We start from the raw sequence: 23,526 nt of genomic DNA, 5'->3' as shown, positions 1-23,526 counted from the left end.
CCCGTTCCTCTGATCTGCGACCACCTGCGCTAGCTGCGGAAGGTGCCCTCGGCCRCACCGCAGCGACAGGAACGTTTGCCTGGAGGACACCTGGCCGCCAAAGAAACATATTGTAAATCCGTTTTTCAGTCTGATATTGATTCCACTCAAATCAACAGCAAAACTCTGAGCTCTATAGAATTTTTTTTTAATTTGCTGAAAGAGCATAAAAAAAAGAAACAGGACATACCATTTTGGGAAGCGATACGCTTGTCAGAAGTTCTACTCTTTTTTCCACAGATAATTGTAAAACTAGAATTTGAATGTGACTTGTCACTGCATTTAGCAAATGTCTTCAGGAATCACACTTGCAACTACGTATTAAAAAGAAATGGTAGTGCAGGATGCAAACGAACAGTCCCCAGGAAACGGTGATCTATTTGTTTCTCTTCTCAGCAYGACAAAAAGTGAGAGAAGGGAAAAGAGAGGGATGTTACAGGTCCCCTGGGACAGGGGGCCAGCTGAGGAGCAGAAATGCCAGCTGCTGTCTGCTTTTGTCATCAGGTATACGCTCTTCTGCRCGCTTAAAAAAGTAAATAAATAAAGAGGCTTCTGGTGGTATGTTGATACAGTTACACAGCAAAGGCGCAGGCAGGCTCTCTGCTTTCTCTCACAACACTCAAGGACAATAGTGGCTTTCTTACAGGGAGGCTAAATAAATAATGTGGCCATTAGATGTTATAAAGAAAAGGAGCATTACATGATTAAGTTCCAAATACAGAACAGGGCAGCTTTGCCACTCTCCCAAACGAACAAGCAAATATATAGCTAAGGAGGCCACAGACTCTGCCAGCAGTTTGATATAACAGTTTGCTTCTCTTTTTTTTTTTTTCTTTTTTCTTTTTTTTAAGGCAAAAATCACACAGGATCAGAATTACAGAACATGAAGGTCTGGGTATTAAATCCAGTTCAGTTCAGGATAATGACTGATAACAGATGTTTATTTCTGATATGTTTTTGTTTACTGCAGTGGAGCTAAATGCATAAAAATAACAGGATCTAAACTAATGTCTCTTGAATGTAGCTTTTGAAAAAAAATAGTTTTGCAAAGCAATTTGAGCAGATATTTTTGTTAGTAAAAGCAATATTATTCTAATAACCAAACTCTAAAATGAGTTTCAGAGGTCTCCAAGCAAACCTGGCTCATTTATCTTTTGAGAGCACATGCACCTCCACATTTTGGTAAGCATTCACTTGGCTGGTACTCTGAAAACGCCACTGAATTATTTAAACCTTGGAGTCTCCCTGAACTTCAGAAGCCATTGAGATAACAGAATAATATACAAATCCTTTCCCTACTTTTCATTTCTTTGGGATCTTAATATATTAAGAATAATATTTTGGGAAGGACAAGTTATCTTTTCTACAAAACTTTTCTGTTAAAGACCTTATCCCACATCTACGCACAATGGAAATTTCACAACTTTTGTGAGGGTTTTGGCTGTGGAAGAAACTCAGGAACCAGTTCCAAGATGCTTTTCAAATGGTAAAGTTGTAAGGAAAGTTAAACAGCAATACACTAGCAGGAAAACAGGAAGCATAAAATGTGTCTGTTCTGGAAATTCCTACAATTACATATACAAAAAGCTACAACTGATCACTGCATTTTTAATCTGATTGTTTATATTAAAGGAAACAATTTTCCTGGATATGTAACTTAAAATTCTATTACAATCTCATCTAATGACTGACAACCTACCAAAAAAACCTCACTAACCTGCAAAGGGCTTCCTTTTTGATATGATCAAATTCTCCTTGTTTTACTAATCTGTTTTATGTAATTTAGACAGTATTTCCAGTGAGTACCTGAAAAATTACTTGCAAAATTAAAAAATAAAAATGTTGCTTTGACCTTAATAACATTTCCTACATGAGGAGCTGAAGGAAGCCATTTAATAGATTTGGGGCTACACAGTAATTTAGCCACATTCATACATTAAGTTAATGGCAAAAGCAGAAGAGAATAAATCTTCTATTTTCCAATTCCCTGCTCTATTCACCAGACCAGATTTCCTGCACTAGATAATCATGCTCTCTGCAAGCTTTGCGGGAGCATTTTCAAAGGTCAGTTCAGGTTATGCCTTCAGATCCTTGAGCTCAAGAGCTCTGAGATCACACGTGCAAGCTCATATTCTATCACTATGCTAGAAGAGGCTCTACCAACCCTACTGAAATGCCACTGAAATTGTAAAAATGCCACCTATGACACCTTTAAATACCATGGAAGCACTTCTACAAAACAGGTCACTTGGCATATGCCTTAATATGGATTTAAGTGTCTCTTTCTAAGTGTTAGAAGAAGGATTCCTGTATGCCCCTACGTTCAGCTGTGCGAGATCTGCCATTTGGAAAATGGGAACAGCTGGTGCAAAGGGGAGGGCAGGGGAGGAACAGACATCCCCAAATCATTCGCACCCATGTCGTTCTAAGCTTGATTACGGTTCTGCATCTGTCTGCTGCGTGCAACTCCTCAGCCTTTGCTGGAAAATCACACATGGCAGAAACAGTAGCTGAGCTGCCCAAATAACAAATACTGCTTATGGAGAAAACAACATGCTCCAGTTAAAACAACTTATTTCAGTCAAAAGTTTGCAAGGAATTCTCATGAGATTGACTGGAAACTCAAAATTGCACACCAGTAGCACTGTCAGAGATGTGACCCTTTCAAGGCCAAGATCTGGTAGGAATAGCTTTTTAGCAATCCCTATCATAGGTATTTTCAGTATGGCAGCTAAATCAGTTAAGTAAAAATAGCTTCAATTCATACTGGAATTGCTTTTTCAGCTTTTCTGCAAAAACTTAAAAGCACAATTTTTTTTCTTTTGTGACAAATAAAATGTTTCATTTCACCCAAAATTAAATTTTTCTTTTCCAAGATATGCAAAACCATCCAAGAACAACTCAAATTTGGACATTGCCAGCAGTGTAGCTGAACAGCATGTAAACTGTCCAGGACTGCAAAATGCACCTGAAAGCAGGATCCTTTTTGGGCAGTGAACTCACACTGAGGTCTTCCAGGAGCACTGGAGGTAGCTAAAGCAGCAGATACCTTGAAGGCAGCACTCTTTTCCCCATGGACCTTGCAGTTAAATTGTCTTAAGTTCTTCTGTGAATGGCCTTCAGCAGGAGGATGAAGAAATAAAGAAAGGAGGCATGGGCAGGTGCAAACTGAACATTTGCCATAAGCAGAAAGATCACACTGTCTGGATTCAACAAAAAACCAAGTAGTATGAGCTCATCTGCTCTTACACTGGAAGGACCCCCGAATGTACAAATCCCTCAGTAACGTGGAGTGTGTGCATAGTGCTGTTGCGGGAATCGGTGGAGACAACCTCCTCCGAGACTCAATCAAACAAACATTCCCGGTGTGAGCCAAGCTGCTACCGCTTGAAACTCTCAATCAGTGTTCAAGAGATGAGACTTTCAGCTCTGAGATGCTGGGGCACGACACTGTCCATCACTGCTGAGCAGAGCATGCCTCGGGGGGGGGGGGGGGGGCAGGCGCCCCCCCTCTAGGGATTGTATAAGTCTCCCATACCAGAGCTAGCAGGTACTGGGAATATTGCTTCTTTAAAAGGTTTGAGCACACAAAGAGTTAAACGGAGCACTTCAGAAAAATGAGGCACTGCTGATTTCTCAGAACAATGTTGATGGTGCCAGTGATATACAAAAAAAAAAAAGCATTAAATTGTTAATGCTTGGTTTTCTGCAATATCTGATATGAAGCCAAGTCATTCTTGATTCTTCTACAAAGTCTTGTAAAAAATGACTTGTGATATTTTAGATACCAGAACATTCAGCTTCAGCAATATGGAACATGATGTGACTGTTGCAAAGACAGAAGAAAAAAAATCCAGAGATTAGCTCTGCAGTAATTATTCACAAAAGTATGACAGATCCTGAGATCTCAAACTCTTAAATTTTTTATGGACTCCAAGATTACCCCAAAACTCAGCTCAAACAGTACATCTGCAAAGATATTTGTCCTACAGCTCCTGGAAAGTTTGTTGACAATTTTAAAATAAATATTTGCAACATTGTATTAGTAGATTTTTTTCAGAGTAACAGAAAGTGGGCTTTTTGATATTTATTATCAGAAAAAAAATAATGAGAAACATACCTTCAAAGCAGGATTGAAATTTTTTAGCTACAGGCTCAGTTTGTAGCCCAATGAATAAATATTCCTAGATAGATACATAGCAAGAACCTGTTATTTTCAAACTCTAGTCATACTCCTTCCCTGTTCTTGAAGCTAGGAAAAGGTATAATAAATGTAGGGCCAGGTGCAGAAATGTCTGTGATCCAGGAAATGAATTTATACCCATGCAATGGAATACTCCGCTGAGAAAATACTCATGTCATTGTGTATTTGGAATGAAAATTGGACAGGTTGGTGTATTACAGAAGGGTGCTATGCGTATTAGCATTGCTCGACATTTCCCATTATAGGTGTTTATTATGACAAACACTTATCCATTTGGCTGGAATATTCCAGCTGGAGTGGGGTTTTTTGTTTTTTGGGGTTTTTTTTGAAAGTGTCAGATGAAGTGGTGCAGCTGTTTAAGAACAAGGCTCAGAATAATACATTGTTTTATCAATGTTAAAAAAAATCTGATAATGACACCATAGCTTTTGTGCTTTAGAGTTCAGACTTAAAATCTGATAAAGAAGAGCTTGTGTCAGGTACTTGGTTTTGGTGCACTTGTGAAATTAAATATTCTAAATTTGTGATTGAATTTAAATCCCTGAATAATAAGTTGGAATATATTCAGTAGAGATTTAACCTATTAGAGTTTCCATGCAGTCAATCCACAACTTAAGGCTGTTCTTGGGATCCAGTCAGAAGTGCAGCATCACCCACAGACACCGAAACCAGGGCACCGCTCTCCTTTGGGCTCTAATCTCTGCCCCGTCTGGATCACAAACAGGTGGAGCAAAGGAATCAAATCCGGAGAAGACAAGAGTTATAATAAGGTGGAACATGGTGAAATGAAAGCAGTGTATTGAGGCAGGACTGGTGGGCCAAGGAGGGAAACAGTGGTTAAGGCTGTCCTAGCAAGGAGGCTTGAAATAGAAGTAAAGAAGATGAACTGAGAAAAATAAACAAATAAAAAATAAGAAACACTGATTTGGAGGAGGATGAAAAAGACAAAGATCAGAGGGGAAACTAGGCAAGTCTGGACTTGTTTTAGCAGAGAGATTGGTGTTTGGAATTAAGAGAATGACAAGGAAGAAACGTAGCAAAGGCAGCCAGCAGGAGAACAGGGGCTGTTTGGGCAAAAAGAGAAAAGGACAAACCTAAAAGAGCAAGGTACAAAATAAAATGAAATCAATAAAAAGAAGTATTAATTCTCGATTCAGTGATGAAGGAAAGCTATCTTGACAAGCAGGCTTAAGTCCTTGCTCAAAAGTCCAGAAATGAGCTGATCACTGCTAATAACTAATACCACAGTGCAAAAACCCACTCTGGAATAGGGAAAGTACAGCTTAAAGATTTGACTAAATTAGGGGGTTTTAGATTGTCCAAGTCTGATATGCTTCATTCAAGGATACTCACAGGCCTGGCTAAAGCAGCCTCAGCACTGTTACAGGTTATCTTGGAGGGCTGCTGGAAGGCTGGTGACACACAAGGCAGATAAAACGCCTGTTGAAAGGGGAAAAGCTGGAAAGAGTTGGGGGTGGGGAAGGGTCTGGCTGGCCTCACTTTGATTTGACATGGTTCATCATTGACAAATTCATATTAATTGTTAATTTACAGTTGCTTACAAATAGTTCATTCGATTGCTTGCATTTGTTAACTTTGCACACTTTCTACATTTCATACATTGCATAGTAGTTTTCAAACTTTTTTATAGTTTGAAAGTATTCCTTTTTTGACCCATTCTTTTATTCCTTGTTATCCTCTAAGGTTAGTTCTTTCAATATCAGAGGCCAAGAAGTTTTGGGAGCTAGGAACCAACAAAACAGACGAAGGCCCTTGTTAGATCCCCAGGCTCACTTGGCTAGCAGTGCGGGTCATTGAACATACAGATAAGAGGAGAGAGAGGGACACGTTCAACCCTGTATCCAATACCTCCCCAAACTCTCTCCTGTTCTGACAGGGAGAAAGGCAGGGTTTATATTTATATAATAATGCATATCTGTGGCAGCAAGCACAGGCACCCTATTAATTTGCATACGAAAAACTAAGTCTCTTGTTCTGAGACATATGGTCTAGGAACACTCATGCATACACAAAGGACAGAATATACAGATTCTATACCCCCCGTAATGGCACAGAGGACTGTACTTAGTCATTGCATCATACGATGGTAGGATTCTCAATACGGAGTAAGTGAATTCACTTCCAGGTCATGCTATCAGACATTCATTCTCACACCTTAGTACCTGGGATTACTCACTGCCAACAAAACAATACTTCAAGCCATAAGTCACAACTCTGCTGATAGTCAAGAATCTTCCAGATTACCAGAAAATGTGTTGTCAGGCTGTTTTTGGAATATTTAATAAATTTATTCACTTTAAAACAAGCATACTTTTACACAACCACATTAAACATTGTTGTGATTCTTTAAAGAGTTATTCAAGGCCCACTGAAGTAAACAACAGCTTTACATTGATTTCAGTGGTTTTTGAATCGGGCCCAAATCAGACACAAAGAAATGGGGAGGAAATATCCAAAGCAATTTATCTTTTGCATACCCTTGAGACAAATGTACCCCTCTTTTCAAGAAAGTTTACATTTGCTTGTTTGAGCGTGCAAATGGCGCGGTGAAAAATGAACAAAATGTTCTGCTGCAATGAAGCAGGACGGGAGCCAGGGAACACGGGGCTCCTTAATGGTAAAGCACACTGCCACTGGAGTCAGTGCGAGGCACCGGCTGCCTTCCAGGCAGCCGGCACTTCCCTGGCATACGCAGCGGGAACCCAGGGTGCCGGAATATTCTGCAAGACACCTGGAGAAACAGCAAGTTTATACCACAGTACCAAAGATGAAAACCTCAGTAATGGAAATTGGAATTTTTATTAAGACTGAATAAAATTTATGAGGTATACTCAAACTTGACATCAATGATATTTCTAACCCAGACTTTCACTCGCAAGTAACTTTTAAAGAAAGTAAAGCTTGATTTTAATAACTAAGATTAGGAGAACATCATAAAGAACTGATTATGATTAGTTTTTTCCCCTCCTCTCCTCTGTTAGTTCAGTCTATATTAGAATAATGCTTGTATAAAATCATGTTAAAAGAACATTCACAGCACTCCTATTCCACTCCTGTCTGCTCCACCCTTCGTTTTTTTAACGAACCCATTTTCGCTGCTTTGTGCCCCAACCTCCTGTCAAGTCACCACAGCGGGCCCAGCCAGAGCCAATACTGCGCTCCAAACTGGCCTAGGACACCTGGAAGCACCCACAACTGTGAACCTGGCACATTGTCTGAAGCACGTTCACTTATTCTTCGGAACTGCCATACAACCAGGCCAGCCGCGACTGGAAGCTCTTGGAGATTCCAGTATGCTAAGGACAGAATCTTCAGACATTTGAGTTACTAAAATCAAAGCATGAGCGTTTTTCCAAGGCTTATTACTTGGCCAGACTTGGGAGAATTTTCAGAGGGAACAACTAAAGGCACATCCCTGATGCAAATTCATGCAAACAAAATTTAGTTCCCTTCTCCAAAGCGTGGGAAATGAAGCTGTTCAGTGAAAGGTCAGAACTTTTGAAAACAGGCAAAACTTTTTTTCCACAAAACTTGTTCTTAGAAACGTAGGATTCATTTTGTCCATGTTTTCCCAAAATTCTGAGCAAAGCAAAAAACCGGAATGCAAATTCTTAGATGAAACTTTGCCAGGTCAGAAGAAGGAAGTGAGTGTGTTGTAACTGGAAGCACCAAACACCTTGCAACATAAAGCCAGTCACACATTCTTTAACTTGGAGCAAAACTGTACATTCACGGGCTCCGTCTGGCCTGGAGGGGAGGCACCTTCAGGGGCTGCTCCTTACTCCGGGCACTGACTGCGCAGACCGTTCCCCAGCGCAGGGAGCTCGGCGGCGCGTGCCGCAAGGCTCGCTAGCCTGCTTGCCAAAGTGGCTTTCCCCGCGTGCTCGGAGGTGGTTCTCAGTTTTCACAGGTCATCCAGCACTGTACACAGGCCGGCAGGACCCCGTGCAGACTTGAATAGCACTGCTAGTATGAATCTGGCCCTCCGCATGCTTGGGCATATACCTTAACACTAAATAAGACCAAATGAAACAGTATCAGACTGTGCAAAACCCTCACAGGCAAATTCATAAATAAATTAGCATTTTCTCTCACCATTTGTAAATAGGTGGAAAATTTTTTATGCTTCCCACACACACACTTGAAAATACATTTCTAAGTCAAAAGCTTCTATTCTGGTCAACATGGACCTCTATTTTTTAAATGTATGCTCAAATTGTTTTTCAAGTTTTAACTTGGAAATATTTAAGTCTTTTAAAATTTTCACTCTTAAGCGCACACCATTTGGAAACGTTTCTACTTTTTAAATAATACCAGGTCATGAATCTTTTGCAAAATACAAAGCACATGAATTAAATTAGAAGTTCTTTAGAATATATTTCTTCATTGAAATATATTCAGTTTCTACCTGACACTGCTTCCTGACATTAAATGCTGACATTCCTGACATTAAATGCTGCTAAGGAGACTTTTATTTCTGAGAGAAGAATCCTATTAACAAGTCTCTGCACAACAGGAAAAGTGTCCAGGCAATTAGTACCCCTGTGATTTTTGAAGAAAATAATTGTGTAGCTCATTTAAATGAGTAGTAGGATTCAAAAACTACCACTGAAGAGAGCATAAATATAAAGCCACATTATAACACATTAAAATTTTTGTCCTGTAACTCCAGCATATGCTAAACTATGAMAGGATTCTTTTTACCATTGGAACAGTATCACGTTAGATAAAACCATTTTTACAATCTCTTCTGTTAGCAGACAATAGTACATTATCCGGCAGTATACCTTTCCTTTAACACCATAGGAATGATTAAAAGCAACATACCTAAGAAACACCACAAAAACACTCTTACTCTTTCAGCCGTGGCTGTCTAAAACAGAAACGAGGGCTGCATTATATTGCCAACATTGATTTCATGTAGTAATTCGAATAACAGGTTTTCTGAGAACGCTTCTTTGCAAGTTTTTCCAAACATCTTAAAGGGCCATTGAACTTTAAATTGCTCTGCTGCATTCAGATGATCCCCCTTCCTCCCCCCCCCCGCGACATTCCTAACTTCATCCACCTCCGCAAGCCTCTATTCACCTTCTCAAAGGCAAATTACTTCCAGGCGGGCTCACGCGTTTACAGCGATTAGCGCCGCGCCGAGCCGCGGCCGAGCCGGTACCTGAAGCTCCGCGCCGCGGCCGCTCCGCGCCCTCCTGCCTGCGGCCGCCGCCGCTCCGCACGGGCGCAGCATCCTGCCCGGCGGCGGGTCTCCCGCGGGCTCCGCGGCCGCCCGGCTCTGCCCGGCCCCGGGGGAGGCGCCGGGGTGGGGTTTGGCTAAGGGCCCCGCCACGCCGCCCTCCGCGGGAGCCTGCGGGGCTCTGCAGGACCGAGACGGGGAGCTGCGGGCAGGCTCCGCCGGGAAGGMGCTCCGAGCCGCTCGGGCGGAGCCTCGGTTGCCATTTAGCCTTTTGCTCGCTAAGGGTCACGTCAGGACGCGCATCTTAACCCTATCCGCTGATAATGCAAACTAAACACCCAGCAAAACAATAAAGTCTCCTGGTTCCTACCTCATAGCCGCGACTGCATCCTCCGGCAGAGCTGATGGAAGAACGGCCAGAACTACTATTACGCTTAGAAGCATAAACGCATTTCTGAAATAGTCAGGTCCGGCGTGCTGCAGCTCATCCATGCTGCATGCTGTTTCAGGTGGGGCTGGAGGTAACAGCAGCAGGCTCCCCATTCTCCCGGGTTTTTATTCTTCAGAGTTTCTTTTCCTCATTAGCCTGCAAATGAGAATTTGCCAGACAGGAAAATATGACGAGAAAGCAGAAAGGGATAATAACAAGCCTAACAAACTTCTGAGGTTCTCAGCTTTCCACACCAGAACAGCAAGGCAAGAGGCAGAATATCCAGTGAAAGACAACAATTTGCTGTTTTTTTAGAGTTTGTTCTGAACTTTTCCATTTTATTCCTTTCTTCTGAAAAGGAGAAAGGAGGATAACTCTTGCAAACCTATCTGCATGTTTAACAAGAGGAAAAAAAAGAAAGAAGACTCAGTGCTACTCATTCTGCCCATATACATTAGATAAAAATTCAACTTTTCACTAAGTTTTTCTAAAGAACTGTGGTATCTAATATGCATCTGACTATAGTACTGTATAATTTCACATTACACCTAGGCTGAACTAACTACAAGATGCTGTTAAAAGCAGCAGAGTTGTTGACTCTTACCCTCTCTCTCCTTAACAGGAAGGATGTATTTAGCAGACCCACAACTTTATATTGAGTGTGCAGCTGGGAATGAGTCAGTCCAGCTCACAGAGCAGGTGAAAACTATTCCATCAGTGCAAGGAAACAGGCAAGAGCATATGGCCAAAGGCAAGGAGGAGAAAGCAAAAAGCATACATGGTAGCAACAGTCCTCGGTTGGATTGGATTAAATGTGTTATGAAACTTCACCTTAAAGCCACATTTTGTGGATACGTGTGTAGCATCTCCCCATAACAGAACATGTGCAAACTAATGATAATTCTGTTGATTAACTTCAGAAGTTTTATTTTAATAAAAATTCTAATATATTAAAAGAGTGTCTTGTTCAGGTACCATATGGCCAGTCATATTTGTAAGTATGCACAGAACTTTTCTTCTTAGCTTATTGCTTGTGGTGACTGAAAGCTTATATGTACAACAGTTTTTCAAAGGCCTATGTAAAATGAGTCTATATGACAGTTTTCACTCTTTGCAGGTAGTGCATACTGCAGGCTTAACTTTTATATTTTTGCTAATACGGCTATTAAATTTAGAAGCCATGCAGCCTATAAATAATGTAAATGGAAGTATCCCTCTACCGTAGGGTCCCTCCAGGAACCTTGCACTGGTATGGTAGCTGTTTTCTGCAGCTGTCATTATTTCTTTTCAGAGAACGAGCTCTCATTTTCTTTTAAAGAATATCATATTACAACAAGGGGAAAGCTATTAGATTCCATATGATATTTGCTTAGCAGGCTAAAACTGTGAGTGACATACTTTAACACTGAATATCTACATTCTTCCCCAGTCATCATGGATGATGAAAAGTAATGTGTAAATGAGTTGTAAATTAAACTCTTGATACAAAAGAGCTCTAAGAAAGCACTTCAGAAGAATGTACCTTCCCTGTTGTAAAACTGAAGAGGTTTGACAAAGAGACCACACTGATACCTAAATGGCCACCAGTAGTTTAACTGCAAAGGAAAAACGGGGCTCATTTTCAGTGGCTGAGTATGACTGCCAGGTTGCTCTTTACTAATCATTTGTTTTCACAACAGGATGAAGTAAAACTTTTCTCACGCTGCCACCTATAAAGCCACTAAACTCATCTACTTAAATGAACCAAAAAACTGGTTACCCTGTCAAGAACTTTTATTAAATCTAGTTATACAAAGTGTCCACAAGGTCATTGCTCTTCAATGTTATTACACTGTCAGTTTACAGCAATGCCAGGTAAGATGGCAGGAAAGTAAAATGTCCAAAGGAATGGCAGCAGGAACTCCGAAATACACCATGATTCCCGCTTGGCACTAACTTCCTGGGTGTCCTCTGAGAAGCTATTATGTTTGTCTTTTTCATGTGTACAGTGAAATCAATACACATACCAAGCTGCTTCATGTATCAGTTAATATTTTGTAGCTCTTTAAAGAGTTACTTGTTTTTACAGACATATAAATAGTACAACAAACCAGAGACAAGGTTTTACTCTGGTTAGAAAATCCTTGTCCAGTATAGAATGCATGAGATATTCAAACATGAGAAATTTAGTAAAAAGATACTTCCATAAATCTAGAATTTATTTTCATAAATCTAGAAACTCTATATAGAAGAACTAAAAAAGACTGTTAGATCATTTCTAGCTAGTCTTCCTAGCTTTTTTGCTATCTTTTAGCAATAGAGAGGAGATACCTGCTGCGAACAACGTAGTAGTGTAGCTATGATATGCATTAATTTTAGGAATCATTATAACATATTTTTTCTAAAGCGGAAATCCAGTATTTTAGACATGGATACCTTAGTGAAGCAGTCAGAGACAAAGTTAAAAAAAAGTTTTTTCTTTGTTTCACTCACTGTTGTGCCTCTGGCAAGGGAATAAAACATAATACCATTATGCGGCAATCCATAGTATATGCCTGGTCCCTCAAGCTTGACAAGGATATGGTAGAAGGCAGTCTTTTTCGGCTGAGGGAAGCCACAGGTGCCAATTACAAAAACAAAGGGGTGGGAGAGCTGTCTTGCCCCAGCCTCCTGTCACTGCACAGGGCACGGTTTGGAGTCCAGTTGTTCTCACAGAAACAGAAAGGTGGAGACACCCTGGAGGAAGGATATTTCTCCCCCGAACCCTCCTTGCTGTCCTCATTCTTGACATCCCCCCAGCATATGCGACTGGTGTTGATAAACTAGCTGTAGCTGTCCAAGCACTCACCCACCAGCTCTCTCTTTTCTTCCCTGGTGCTGGGGCTACCTGCTGGCAGCCTTGGGGGTGAAGGCCCTGTGTCAGAGTCCTTTCTTCTGGAGGTAGCAGACATAATCCTTGTACAGCACAAAGCTCATCTCCTTCCCCTTCTCACCTTCCTCAACAGAGTCAATCAATGGGAAACGATCTTACCTCATCCTGATGCTCTGAGGACCTTGGTGGGCATGTGAACAAGACAACAGCCCCTCTTGGGCGTATCTTCCTCATGTAGGTTGTTCCCTTGCCTGAGGAAGTGAGAAAATTACAACTCTCAAATATTGCATTATTTTAGGTTCTAAAACCTGATTACAGTGGAAAAAACAATGTTGCATCAACTCTCTAAAGCGCATTGTTCCTGCCACTGGCTTCTTACCTATCTATTATAGTAATGTCCTGCAGACACCAAACAATACTTGAGACACAGTCACAATCTTGGCTGTGTGTCTAGCTGTGTATATATGTTTCAGGTCCTTACAAACCCATCATTATCCTAGTGCCTGAATGAGTCATAATGTTTAATATATTCACCCTCAGAGCACCCCTGTAAAGGTAAGGGAAATAGCAGTATACTCTGCCAAATCCCACTCTTGGGGTCAGCTTCCATTGCTCACTCCTTAAATTTTCAAACAAGATCTTCATGCTGTCCCTGATGCAAACAACAGCAACGCTTTGTTGTTATCTTCTGTAAATCCTGAAAATGCTGCTCTTCCATGATGCCCACAAGAACAAGATAACTATTGATTGCTGATATGCTAAGTCCTTTCTCTTGTCTTGTATTTATTTTATAAACTCTTTAGGCAGTTTATTCTGTGTTTGTGCAGCACTCAGGAAAATGGTCTCATGGTCCATTAGGGAAATTTCTAGGTGCTATAAATAGTGATAATAAACTGATGGGAAAATGAAATATAAAGAAAATAAGTGATATATGTAAAGCATCATAGGCAGTAGGACAGATAGTCTTCAAGAAAAAAGGGACTAAACTTCATAAACCTATCAGTAAGTTCCACAGCTTTTCTCTATGTAATTATTAGGTTTCATTCTGTTCCAAGCTCTTTAGGAAGGCTGATGTTTCCGCTCAGAAAATGCATCTTCCATGGGACAATTATGAAAATAAAGACGGGGAAAAATCTCATACAATGTGCATGTGAACAACAGCTCAAATGGCAGGCTCCACATTATATAGACTGTGGAGACTTGTGTAATAATGTGGTAAGAGAAGGCAGTTAGGAACAGAGTGACAGACAGGGCCCAATCATCTGACTATCATCAGCTTAAGGTATCGGTAATATTATTGTCAAAGAAATAAAAAGGGGCTGACTTGAGTATAGGCTACTATCACTGGTGATAAAGAAAAAAAGTCTTTGCTTTATATTACAGTAATAAAATCAGCAGTACAGAGTTTATTAGCTCTGATTGTGTCTTGTTGAACAATGATGTATGTTTATATGCATCGGTTCTTTAAAATAATTTGTTTGATCTTTTTGGTTTATGGTAGCAAGGAGCTGTTATAAGTAACAGGAAACACTTCTTCTTTTTAAGCACACATTTCTTTAGAAATCGTTACAGTTCACATCTGTACAGCAGACATATAACTCAGCTGTTACCGTGCGAGTGCAGTTAGCTGTTTCTGCAACATCATTAATGGACCCTGCAGAGAGCACCTGATGCTTCTTGTGTTTCAAAGTCCACTGAATCAACTCAGGGAGCCAAAATGAAAACTCTTTGTTTATCGGGGCATAACAGCTATACCTGTGATTAATGCTTTTGCTGCCTTGCGGAAACAAATAAACGTCGTTACTTAACTGCAGGGCAAAGCCACACATTCTTCAGCTCTGTGTTACAGGAATTTAAAAATTATTTTTAATTGTGGTAGTATGAACCAGGTACCCACTCAATGTTTCCCAGAAAAAAAAAGGAAAACATAGTTTCTGCTGCAACAATTTTATGATTAATAATATACAGAATAAATATTGAAGATATATAAAACATTAGAAAATCAAACAATCTAATAATTGTATGGATTTTAAAGAGACATTATCACACTAATCTGCTTGGACATTGTGTTTTACTAAACAAAAATCTTTAATATAGCAAGTGCTTGTGCAAATAAGCAACTACCTACATGAGTAAGTGCTCTTCGTTTGAGTCAGAATCTTCACTTGAATATAATTACGCAATTTATAACTTTTCAGGAAATGTATTCAAATATTGAGAAACCTGAAGTGTAACAAAAAAACACGGTTTGGATGATAAACTGGCTTTGGCAGTGAATGGGGCTTAGAGGGCTCTTTCTTTCTCATTCCCTCCTCCGCCCCTGCAGGCTTCAGTTTTGCACACACATATTGCCGTGACTGTGCTAAATCACTTTTCACCTGTTCCATGAACTTTTCAGTCTACTTAGGTACAATTTTCAAAAATTAAATGTTTAAGAATCATCTAATCAATGCTGTATATATATAAAAATATGTAAGATTATTTTGGCACCACCATACAGAATGATACTTAAAGATTTACTATGGCTTTAGCATCCAGAAGTACCACTCATGCCTTGTTGGGCCAGGCATTATTCAAGATAGGCATAATTGTTCTCAGATTGTCCAGTGGTTTCAATGAGGTAAAGCAAATATTCACTTTTTGTTGGATTATTTTCCTGTCATTTTAGCTCCCTGAATGGACTCACCACACGATCTGATAAGATCAAAAATCAATGCAAAGGAGGGAGCAGGAATGCACATTTGGTTTGCAGAAGAGGGTAGTATTAGAGGGCAGCTTAAATTGCCATGGAACAGCAGTAAGTGTAGTCATGTTTGTCATGTAGTTACGTTCGTCTGAAACTAATGTAAAGTGGGACTAATTCAGACCCACAAGGGAGGAACAGATGGACTTTTTTGAGCAAGCATGCTTGACTGAAGGATATATTTTTTAAATTAATGGAAATATATATCACCTTACCCCAAAAAGTTTAAACAGAGCTGACCTTAGAAGTGACAGTATCCCTCTCTTATGACAATCAAGACAACTTTAAGAAATCTAACAAAAAAGGTTGTATCATTTCACGTTATAGATTGTTATCTGAATTAACCTTCTCTTCCAAATGAAAGAATGCCAGGCTGACATTTTTGTAAGTTAATTAAACATTCTCTGAGCAAGCACTCCTTACTTTGAAGCCCTAAGATGTGAAAGGTAGATTATGGGTGACATTTCACTACATTATTGATAGCATAACTCTAATTAAAAACAACTGACAAGAAAGCAGTTTTTCTCATGTATTTTCCTAATTAAATGAAATGAAAAAACTGTCCCTTTAGTTATGTCCAGTAGCAAGAGTCTCTGAGTATTTGTGATGTAATCAATATTACTCCACCGGAGGTCTTTTAGAGCACATTCCACAGATAGCTGTGGTAGTGACTGAACAGCACTCTGCATTTTTGGATACCTCAGACTGGAGGTAAATGTGTGCTGCATAAGGAATGAAAAGGAATCTGAGGGTACTATAGTTACAGTTACTTCTGTCTCAGGTGGATATTACTTCCACAGAGAACTGAAATGTGAGAAACATTTTAACAGCAAATGAAAATTAGCTTCATTCTTTCTTTATTAGCTTATTGAATGTTATTGTTGAGATTTTCTTAATAGTTAATATTAAGTGAGTATCAAAATCTCTGCAGATGAACATGAATTTAGTCAGAATAGCCAATTCATTTATCTGTCTCCGCAGCTCCCTCTGGAGGCTGGTAGATCAACACTCTTGTTTTGTAGTTTACCATGTTAAAAAGGTAAACCCTGAGAACAAGGATTTTGTTTACAAAATACTTCCACGTGCAAAGTCTCTAGCCTGAATGCAAACAAGCATGTGGGTTCACCAGCCAGCTGTAGATCTTCCTCTTTGGTTTCCAATCAGAAAGAAACCTCCCTCCCATTCCACAGCTGCAACATATATAAGGGATCATGCTTGGGTGCTCTTTTTCCTTGAATATTTTAGGGGAGGTGTTTTTTTGCTGCAACTCTAAAGAGCATGGAGAGTCCTTGGAGAATTTGTGTTTGTTTCTGTTGCTGTATTCACTGGCTTTCTTCTAGCATCCAGTGTTCCCCCCACTCCAGGGATCGTGTAGTGTCTGACAAGACCTCTGGGTTACTGGTAGCTCCTGAGGACAATGCCAGTAAGCTAAAGCCATTGCTGCTGCTTCCAAAAGGCGTGAGACGTGGATATGCCCTCCTGCCTCCCCTTCTCAAGGTGTTGTCTGACCAGGGACACCAGAATTGGGAAAGTGAGACTCCTAGGCTACAGCCGGACTCCAGAGCCCTTAGGTACATGAAGAGGCTATATAAGATGTCTGCCACCAAGGAGGGAATCCCAAAGGCCAACAAAAGTCACCTCTATAACACTGTTCGCCTTTTCACTCCATGTTCTGAATGCAAGCACCGCCACAGGGACCTAATGAAAGGTAAGTGTGGAGTGACTTGAGTTGGAAAGGTTAACTGGGGAGCTTTTCCATGTGTTCAGCACTTGCAGTGTAATAGGAAAATATCTTTCTCCTTTAGAGTTTTTAACTATGCTAACCTTAATGGCACTTCTCTTAAACTGTAGAATTTTTTTCATAACCTGCTTTTCCTTGAATAGCATTAGACATGGGGTTCTCCACAGTTTGGGAATCCACACAAAAATGGTACTATGGTTAAGATCATATTGATGTTTCAGTCTAACTCATCTTATTATGAGACAAAGAGAATTCTGCAATCAGTTTTAAGTAAAGCAAGAAAAGTGGAATAAATATCCAGGAATCATGTTGCTGTCCATTGTTCACTTTTGTTTTTTGAAGGCCATGAAAACTCAGCACTGTAATTAGATTTGTAACAAACTGTTAAGAATCCCATTACAAGATGACTTTTGTCCTTGCCTTGTACTTTTGTTAGGGAAAGATTATAACCTAAATGTGTGAATATGCATAAATGAAGAATAGAACTTTTTGTAAGCTGGTTCCAGAACTGACAAACTAGCATAGCTAGGCAGTTCATTTACCTACCATGTTTTCATGGTTTTCTTAAATCTGGTCTGATCACAGCAATGGCAACTAGAAATCCTTGGCCTTTAATTCTGCTTGTATGATTGCAGACAAGTGATCTGAGTCTTCTTGATTTGGATTTCTTCACTTGGAAAGCCAGATAACCTAAGACACAACCATACTTCTGCACAGTAAAGGCACTCTGAGACTGAGATTCAGCTGAAAAACACTATGGAAAAATACAAACAAATCAATGTTCATGACTAAAATTTCCTAGCATAGCATAATCTACTGTTTCAGAAATATGCTATTAGTTAACAATTAATCTCATGATTGTGTATCCTAAATATAGTAATAAATAAAGTAGTAGCCTGGTTATTCAAGTCTTCAAATTCAGATTTTATTTAAAAAAATTTAATATAGGAAAAAATATGAATTTACCAAGCTCTACAGAGCCCTAACCTGACTTTTGATTCTTTGGCCTATATAGGTTTGAAGACTCCTTAATGTGCTCATGAAGAATTTCTAATTTACAGAAAAAGTACAGTGGTGAGCCGTATGAAAAGCAACATATTAAATGTATGCTACACCAACAGCTGGAATACAGGCCAGAAAATGGGCTCATTGGTCTCAAAATAAGATAGAAATTGGAGAAAATTCAAAGAACCCCCCCAAATTTTTAACATTGTGGTAAAAGATAAGAACAGTGCATCTTATAGTAGAGGTGCATTCAAAAATAATTTGGAAGTTCTGGTTCTGTTTCATAAAAGAAGATCAAAGTTGCAGCCATGAAATGATGCAATTTAAATTAAAAAATAGCACTATTAAATTTCTGCTTTGTTATTACTTAGGCTTACTGTCAACTACTGGGGTCAAGAGATTTGAATAGGAGGAATACATGAATAGGAAAAACAACTACAGTTAATGACAAAAAGCTCTGAAAACATTCACTTTAAAATTGTAGCTATTTCATTTCATGGCTTCATATATAATCTGAAGTTTCTAGTTCCTATTTTCCCATACCAATACTGTTGAAAGGCAACTGTTAACTTTCTTTTCTACTGTTTCTTAATTAATTACTCCTATCCATTGGAATCTTGGGTTTTCTTGTTTTTGCTGCATTTTCTTAACTTTTAAATCTTATGTTCCTGGCCAAAGTAGAAACTCAATATGATAAAAATAAGGATGGGTATCTCAACTGGTTTCTTCTTCTACGGACTTCTTTCAATTTATTCACTAGACCAGAGTATTTATGTCATGGTGGCAAACTAAGATATACTAATTCTACAAGATTTTGTTTCTCCCTTCTCAGGAGACCTTCACTCGGTGGATTTGCTCTTCAACCTGGATCGTGTTACTGCTCTAGAGCACTTACTCAAGTCTGTCTTGCTCTATTCCTTTGACACATCAGTTCTCACTTCTTCTGCCACTACATGCATGTGCCATTTATCTATTAAGGAGTATGATTTTTCTAGCCAAGTGTGTCCGAGTGTTTCACACTCTATAACTTTTAGTTTGCACATTGAATTTAGAAAACGCAAGTGGGTTGAGATTGATGTGACTACTTTTCTCCAGCCTCTAATTGCTACTAACAGGAGGAATATTCATATGGCTGTGAACTTCACTTGTCTGATGGGTGAGCCACAACATAACACTAAACAGGAAAATTCCATTAACATGGCACTGGTTCCCCCTTCTCTTCTTCTTTACCTAAATGATACCAGTGAGCAAGCTTATCACAGGTGGAACTCACTTAGACATAGAAGGAAAATCCCAGTGTGGTCCAGGCAAAGGAACAGTCCACTTGCTGATCCTATGGATGGCCAAGGAAAAGAAAACACACAGAGTAAAAGGGCTTCTCGACGTCGAAGAGATGAGAATTTGAAAGAAGCTCCAGCAGCACCACCTTATAATTTGAGTGAATATTTCAAACAGTTTCTGTTTCCTCAGAATGAGTGTGAGCTTCACAACTTCCGTCTAAGTTTTAGCCAACTAAAGTGGGACAAATGGATAATAGCACCTCATAGATACAGCCCTCAGTATTGCAAAGGTGACTGCCCCAGAGTAGTTGGGCATCGTTACGGCTCTCCTGTACATACAATGGTACAGAACATAATATATGAGAAACTGGATTCATCTGTTCCAAAGCCCTCTTGTGTTCCTGCTGAGTATAGTCCATTGAGCGTCTTAACGATAGAGCCTGATGGTTCTATAGTCTACAAAGAATATGAAGATATGATAGCTACTAAATGCACTTGTCGGTAGTGGGTGAATCCTAATTTGTTTTCTCTTGGTTTGGGTATTTTTGCATTTTCAAAGTAATCTGTAACTCTGATCAACTGAATAGCATTTGTGTAGTTCTAATAGCTCTTTATAATCACTTAGGATTTAGCATGGGATTAGCAGAAGGTATTCACATAATAGCACTTATTTTTGTAGCCACTCAGCCTTTCTAGAATGTGAAATTAAATGTAAATAACAGTTTTTACTAGAATAATTTTGCATTTAAAATGTGAAAGCAGTTTCAACTACCAGCTATTTTAAGCAGTTTTGTTATGGATTTAAAAAAAAGGAATAAATGCCTATCATGCATACAACTTATGTTCGATGCCTGTATTTAGTCTCCCTCTATATAAAGAAATCTTATATAAGACATTTTTGGGAAGTATCTAGGAAGAGTCTTTAATGTTAAAGGTTACTTTCTCAGTTGCTCACTCTTTTCCTCTAATATATTTCCAGTTCCCTCAAAGAATCAGACAGCTCTTCCTTACAGTTATGTAAAAAACAGAAGAAAAGTAAGAAAAAACTCTGTCACTCTTAAGGCTTTCTCAATAATTGGTGATAGAATACTCTCCAAATAATATTTTTACTTGATTTACCTGGAATTTCAGGACAGCTGTGTGGCAACTTGTAAAAGTTATCTTCTGTTTGAATAAGAACTTGCGCCAGCTTACTGGTGACCTGTTAAAAACAAGAATGCTTGATCTGAGAACATAATACAAACTGTTCACAGGGTTAGGGTACAGAACTCTACATGTAAAATTACATTGTCCTATGCTTCTGAATCAAAGAAGCGTTCAGCACTGTCAGAGATTAAAAAAGGTTTTCAGAAGCCTGTTAAATCTGTTTATTTAAATGTTATTAAATCTTTTAGTAGTCTGAAATTAAATCTGAAGACATGTAGGAGCATAGCCTCATTTCCTCCCCCAAGAAAAATATAGGTAACTGCCTTAATTCTATGTTTTTCACAACAAATCTCCCTTACAATTGATTTATTTTCTCCTAGATTTCTAGTTCTAAGGACTTTGTTGAGAGTGCTTGCTTTAGGCTAGGGACCCAACCTGAAAAAGCTCTAGATGGCATTCATATGAAAACAGCTTTGGTGGGGACTGTGTGTGTGTGTATGTGTATATATATATATATATATATACACACATAAAGAGAAGGAGGTTGACTCAGTGTGTTTTGGTTTTTTTGTTTGTTTTTTTCTTCAAAACTTGTTCTGTAAGAATAGTCTCTAAAATGATGTTGCCAATGTAGCAATGCACAGACTGATTACTGAGCAGACCCTAACATTAGATCTTGATGTGGCCTGAGCGTGCAGGGCTGGAAACACTGTCCTGGCAGAGAAAGGATTAAACCCCAGGGGGTTTCTGTGTGACTTCTCAGTGCATTGATATTACAGTGAAAATGGAAAGCTGATAGCAGTTTACCTTGCAGAGTGTGAACTAGTCAATGTTTACGTGACACTTTTATAAATTTGAAGTGCTCTGCGGAGATGTAATATTAGCTGGGTAATAGTCATATAATACCTATTTAAATGAAGTTTCTAAGTGAAAATTACAGTAGCTTGGAACTGTTGAACTAAAAATACTTCTTGCTTTGACTCTAATTGAAGTTACATTTGAAATGCATACTAAGAGCTCAAAGCAAATACCTTGACTGTGGGCTGGAATTGTTTTTTTTTTTTTTTAACTTCAACAATACTTTTGATTGGTTTAAGAAAACTTCCTTGCCTAATACAGTGTCACTCCCATTAATCGCTTTCAAACGGAGTGAGAACTCGACTTTACCTATTGGTCTAAAGAATAAAACAGAGTTGTTCTTTCTTTGGTGCAAATGATACTTACGTGCAAATGATACTTACATGGAAAAGCCTCTTTAAGACAAAATGCTTAACTTAAGCTAAAGAAACTGCATTTGGGTCAGCTAAAATCCAAACACAATTTCAGAAAAATGTAACCTCTGCAATGGATTAAAGGTTTAGACTACATTCTCTAGGGTAATCTTACATTTGTACACGCCATCAGTCAGCAGTAATGCACATTAAACATTATAAAGGTGCCTTGCTGTAGAGACATGACAGAGAAGATCGTGATTGCCACAGAAAGGTTGCCTGTTGTCAGTGGCCTCTTCTGTGAAGATGCTGGGAATTATTTTGTATTCCTCAGCAGTTGATAAACATTCCCTTACTGCTTCTATGAAGTGTTCTAGTTCATGACTTTTTCCCCACTGTGGCTCTAAACAAAACATTATTTACTCTCCTTTAAAATGCCTACCCAACGTGGTTTTCATTCTTCAGAAGGCCTTTGCTGTAACAAATGGATTACATATTTTGTGGTAGAAAACAAGCCAAAACAAATTGTATGATTTGCCAAATTTCATGAATAACACATTTTTAACTGCGCAGGATAACTTGCTCCATATTTAAAAAAAGGTATGAGTGCTGGGGGAATCTTGTAATAGTGTTAGATACAGTGTGATTTTTGCATAAAGTTGATAGGCCTCAACTTTATATAACCCATCCTATTTTTAGTGTTAGTAAATACAATACATCGGTGGAAATGTTAAAGAAACACAGGTCTGTAGTGCAACTAGCAAAAGGTGTAATGCTGCAGACCTCGACTGCGCGATGTCCTTGGAGAGCGCCTGACTCTGAAGCGTGTTAACCACACGGGAGCACCCTTGCAGCTGAAGCAGGAAAACTATATAGGCTAGAAGCTCGAAAACAGTTAGATTTCTATAAAAATGAGTGGGGAAAAAAAAAGCATTTGGCCCCACACCATGTGATGTGGTTGACTACGTGGTCATGGCTGACCCACGCTGAGAAYGGGAGGAGAGTGGCCCGGTCCCACGCGCGGACAATGGGGCTGACGGGCTGGTGGGTCCTGAGGGATGGGCTGATGGACGGACTGACTGACAGATGGACAGACTGACGGATGGGCTGGCTGACTTACCAACTGGCTGACTTACGGATTGACTGATGGACTGACAGACTGACTGGCTGATGGATGGATTGACTGGAGGCTGACGGATGGAAGGATGGACCAACTGATGGACTGGCTGACTGGCATTTTGGCTGACTGATGAGGCTAATGGATGGACTGGCTGACAGACTGATGGGCGGACTGACAGAGACTTTGGCTGCCTGACCGTTTGGTTGACCGACTGGCGAGCCGATTGTTTGGCTGACTTAGGGACTGACTGACAGTTTGGCTGATTGACAGAGGGACTGGCTGGCTGACGGATGGGCAGACTGACAGCTTGGTTGACTGATGGACTGGCTGGCGGGTGGACGAACTGACGGCTTGGCTGACTGCGGACTGACAGACAAGACTGCTGGTTGAGCTGGCTGATAGGGGGACAGGCTGGCTGAGGGACAGTCTGACAGAGGGACAGGCTGACAGGGACAGGTTGATAGGTGGGCAGTCTGACAGACAGGGGCACAGTCTGAGAGAGGCACAGCCTGACGGGCGCCGGCTGCCTCAGGACCGACCGTTGGGC

The 23,526-nt window shown here is 39.8% G+C and overlaps 2 protein-coding genes across 4 annotated transcripts in view; one reads left to right on the top strand and one right to left on the bottom strand.

Annotated features, from left to right (window-relative positions):
• Positions 1-23,526, bottom strand: part of SHROOM1 (shroom family member 1) — a 59,924-nt gene that overhangs the window by 33,863 nt on the left and 2,535 nt on the right. For 2 of the 3 annotated variants that reach the window (XM_026063407.1, XM_026063410.1), the window contains exons 2-6: positions 20,622-20,703; positions 19,496-19,555; positions 17,764-17,971; positions 12,893-12,984; positions 9,823-10,038 (exon numbers count right to left, since the gene is read on the bottom strand). The gene's annotated coding sequence lies outside the window, so the exon portion shown is untranslated. The remainder of the gene's footprint in view (positions 1-9,822; positions 10,039-12,892; positions 12,985-17,763; positions 17,972-19,495; positions 19,556-20,621; positions 20,704-23,526) is intronic. The other variant, XM_026063409.1, reaches the window with a different exon arrangement.
• GDF9 (growth differentiation factor 9) lies at positions 16,392-20,007 on the top strand. The gene is made up of 2 exons (XM_026063419.1): positions 16,392-17,184; positions 19,055-20,007. The coding sequence occupies exons 1-2, from the start codon at positions 16,755-16,757 to the stop codon at positions 20,005-20,007; spliced, it is 1,383 nt and encodes a 460-aa protein (XP_025919204.1). The 5' UTR covers positions 16,392-16,754.

The sequence above is a fragment of the Apteryx rowi genome, unplaced genomic scaffold (genome assembly GCF_003343035.1).
Source record: "Apteryx rowi isolate R43461 unplaced genomic scaffold, aptRow1 scaffold_2, whole genome shotgun sequence".
Classification (NCBI taxonomy): domain Eukaryota; kingdom Metazoa; phylum Chordata; class Aves; order Apterygiformes; family Apterygidae; genus Apteryx; species Apteryx rowi.
The sequence above is the reverse complement of the archived record's forward strand: the minus strand, read 5'-3'. Positions and strand labels throughout refer to the sequence as shown.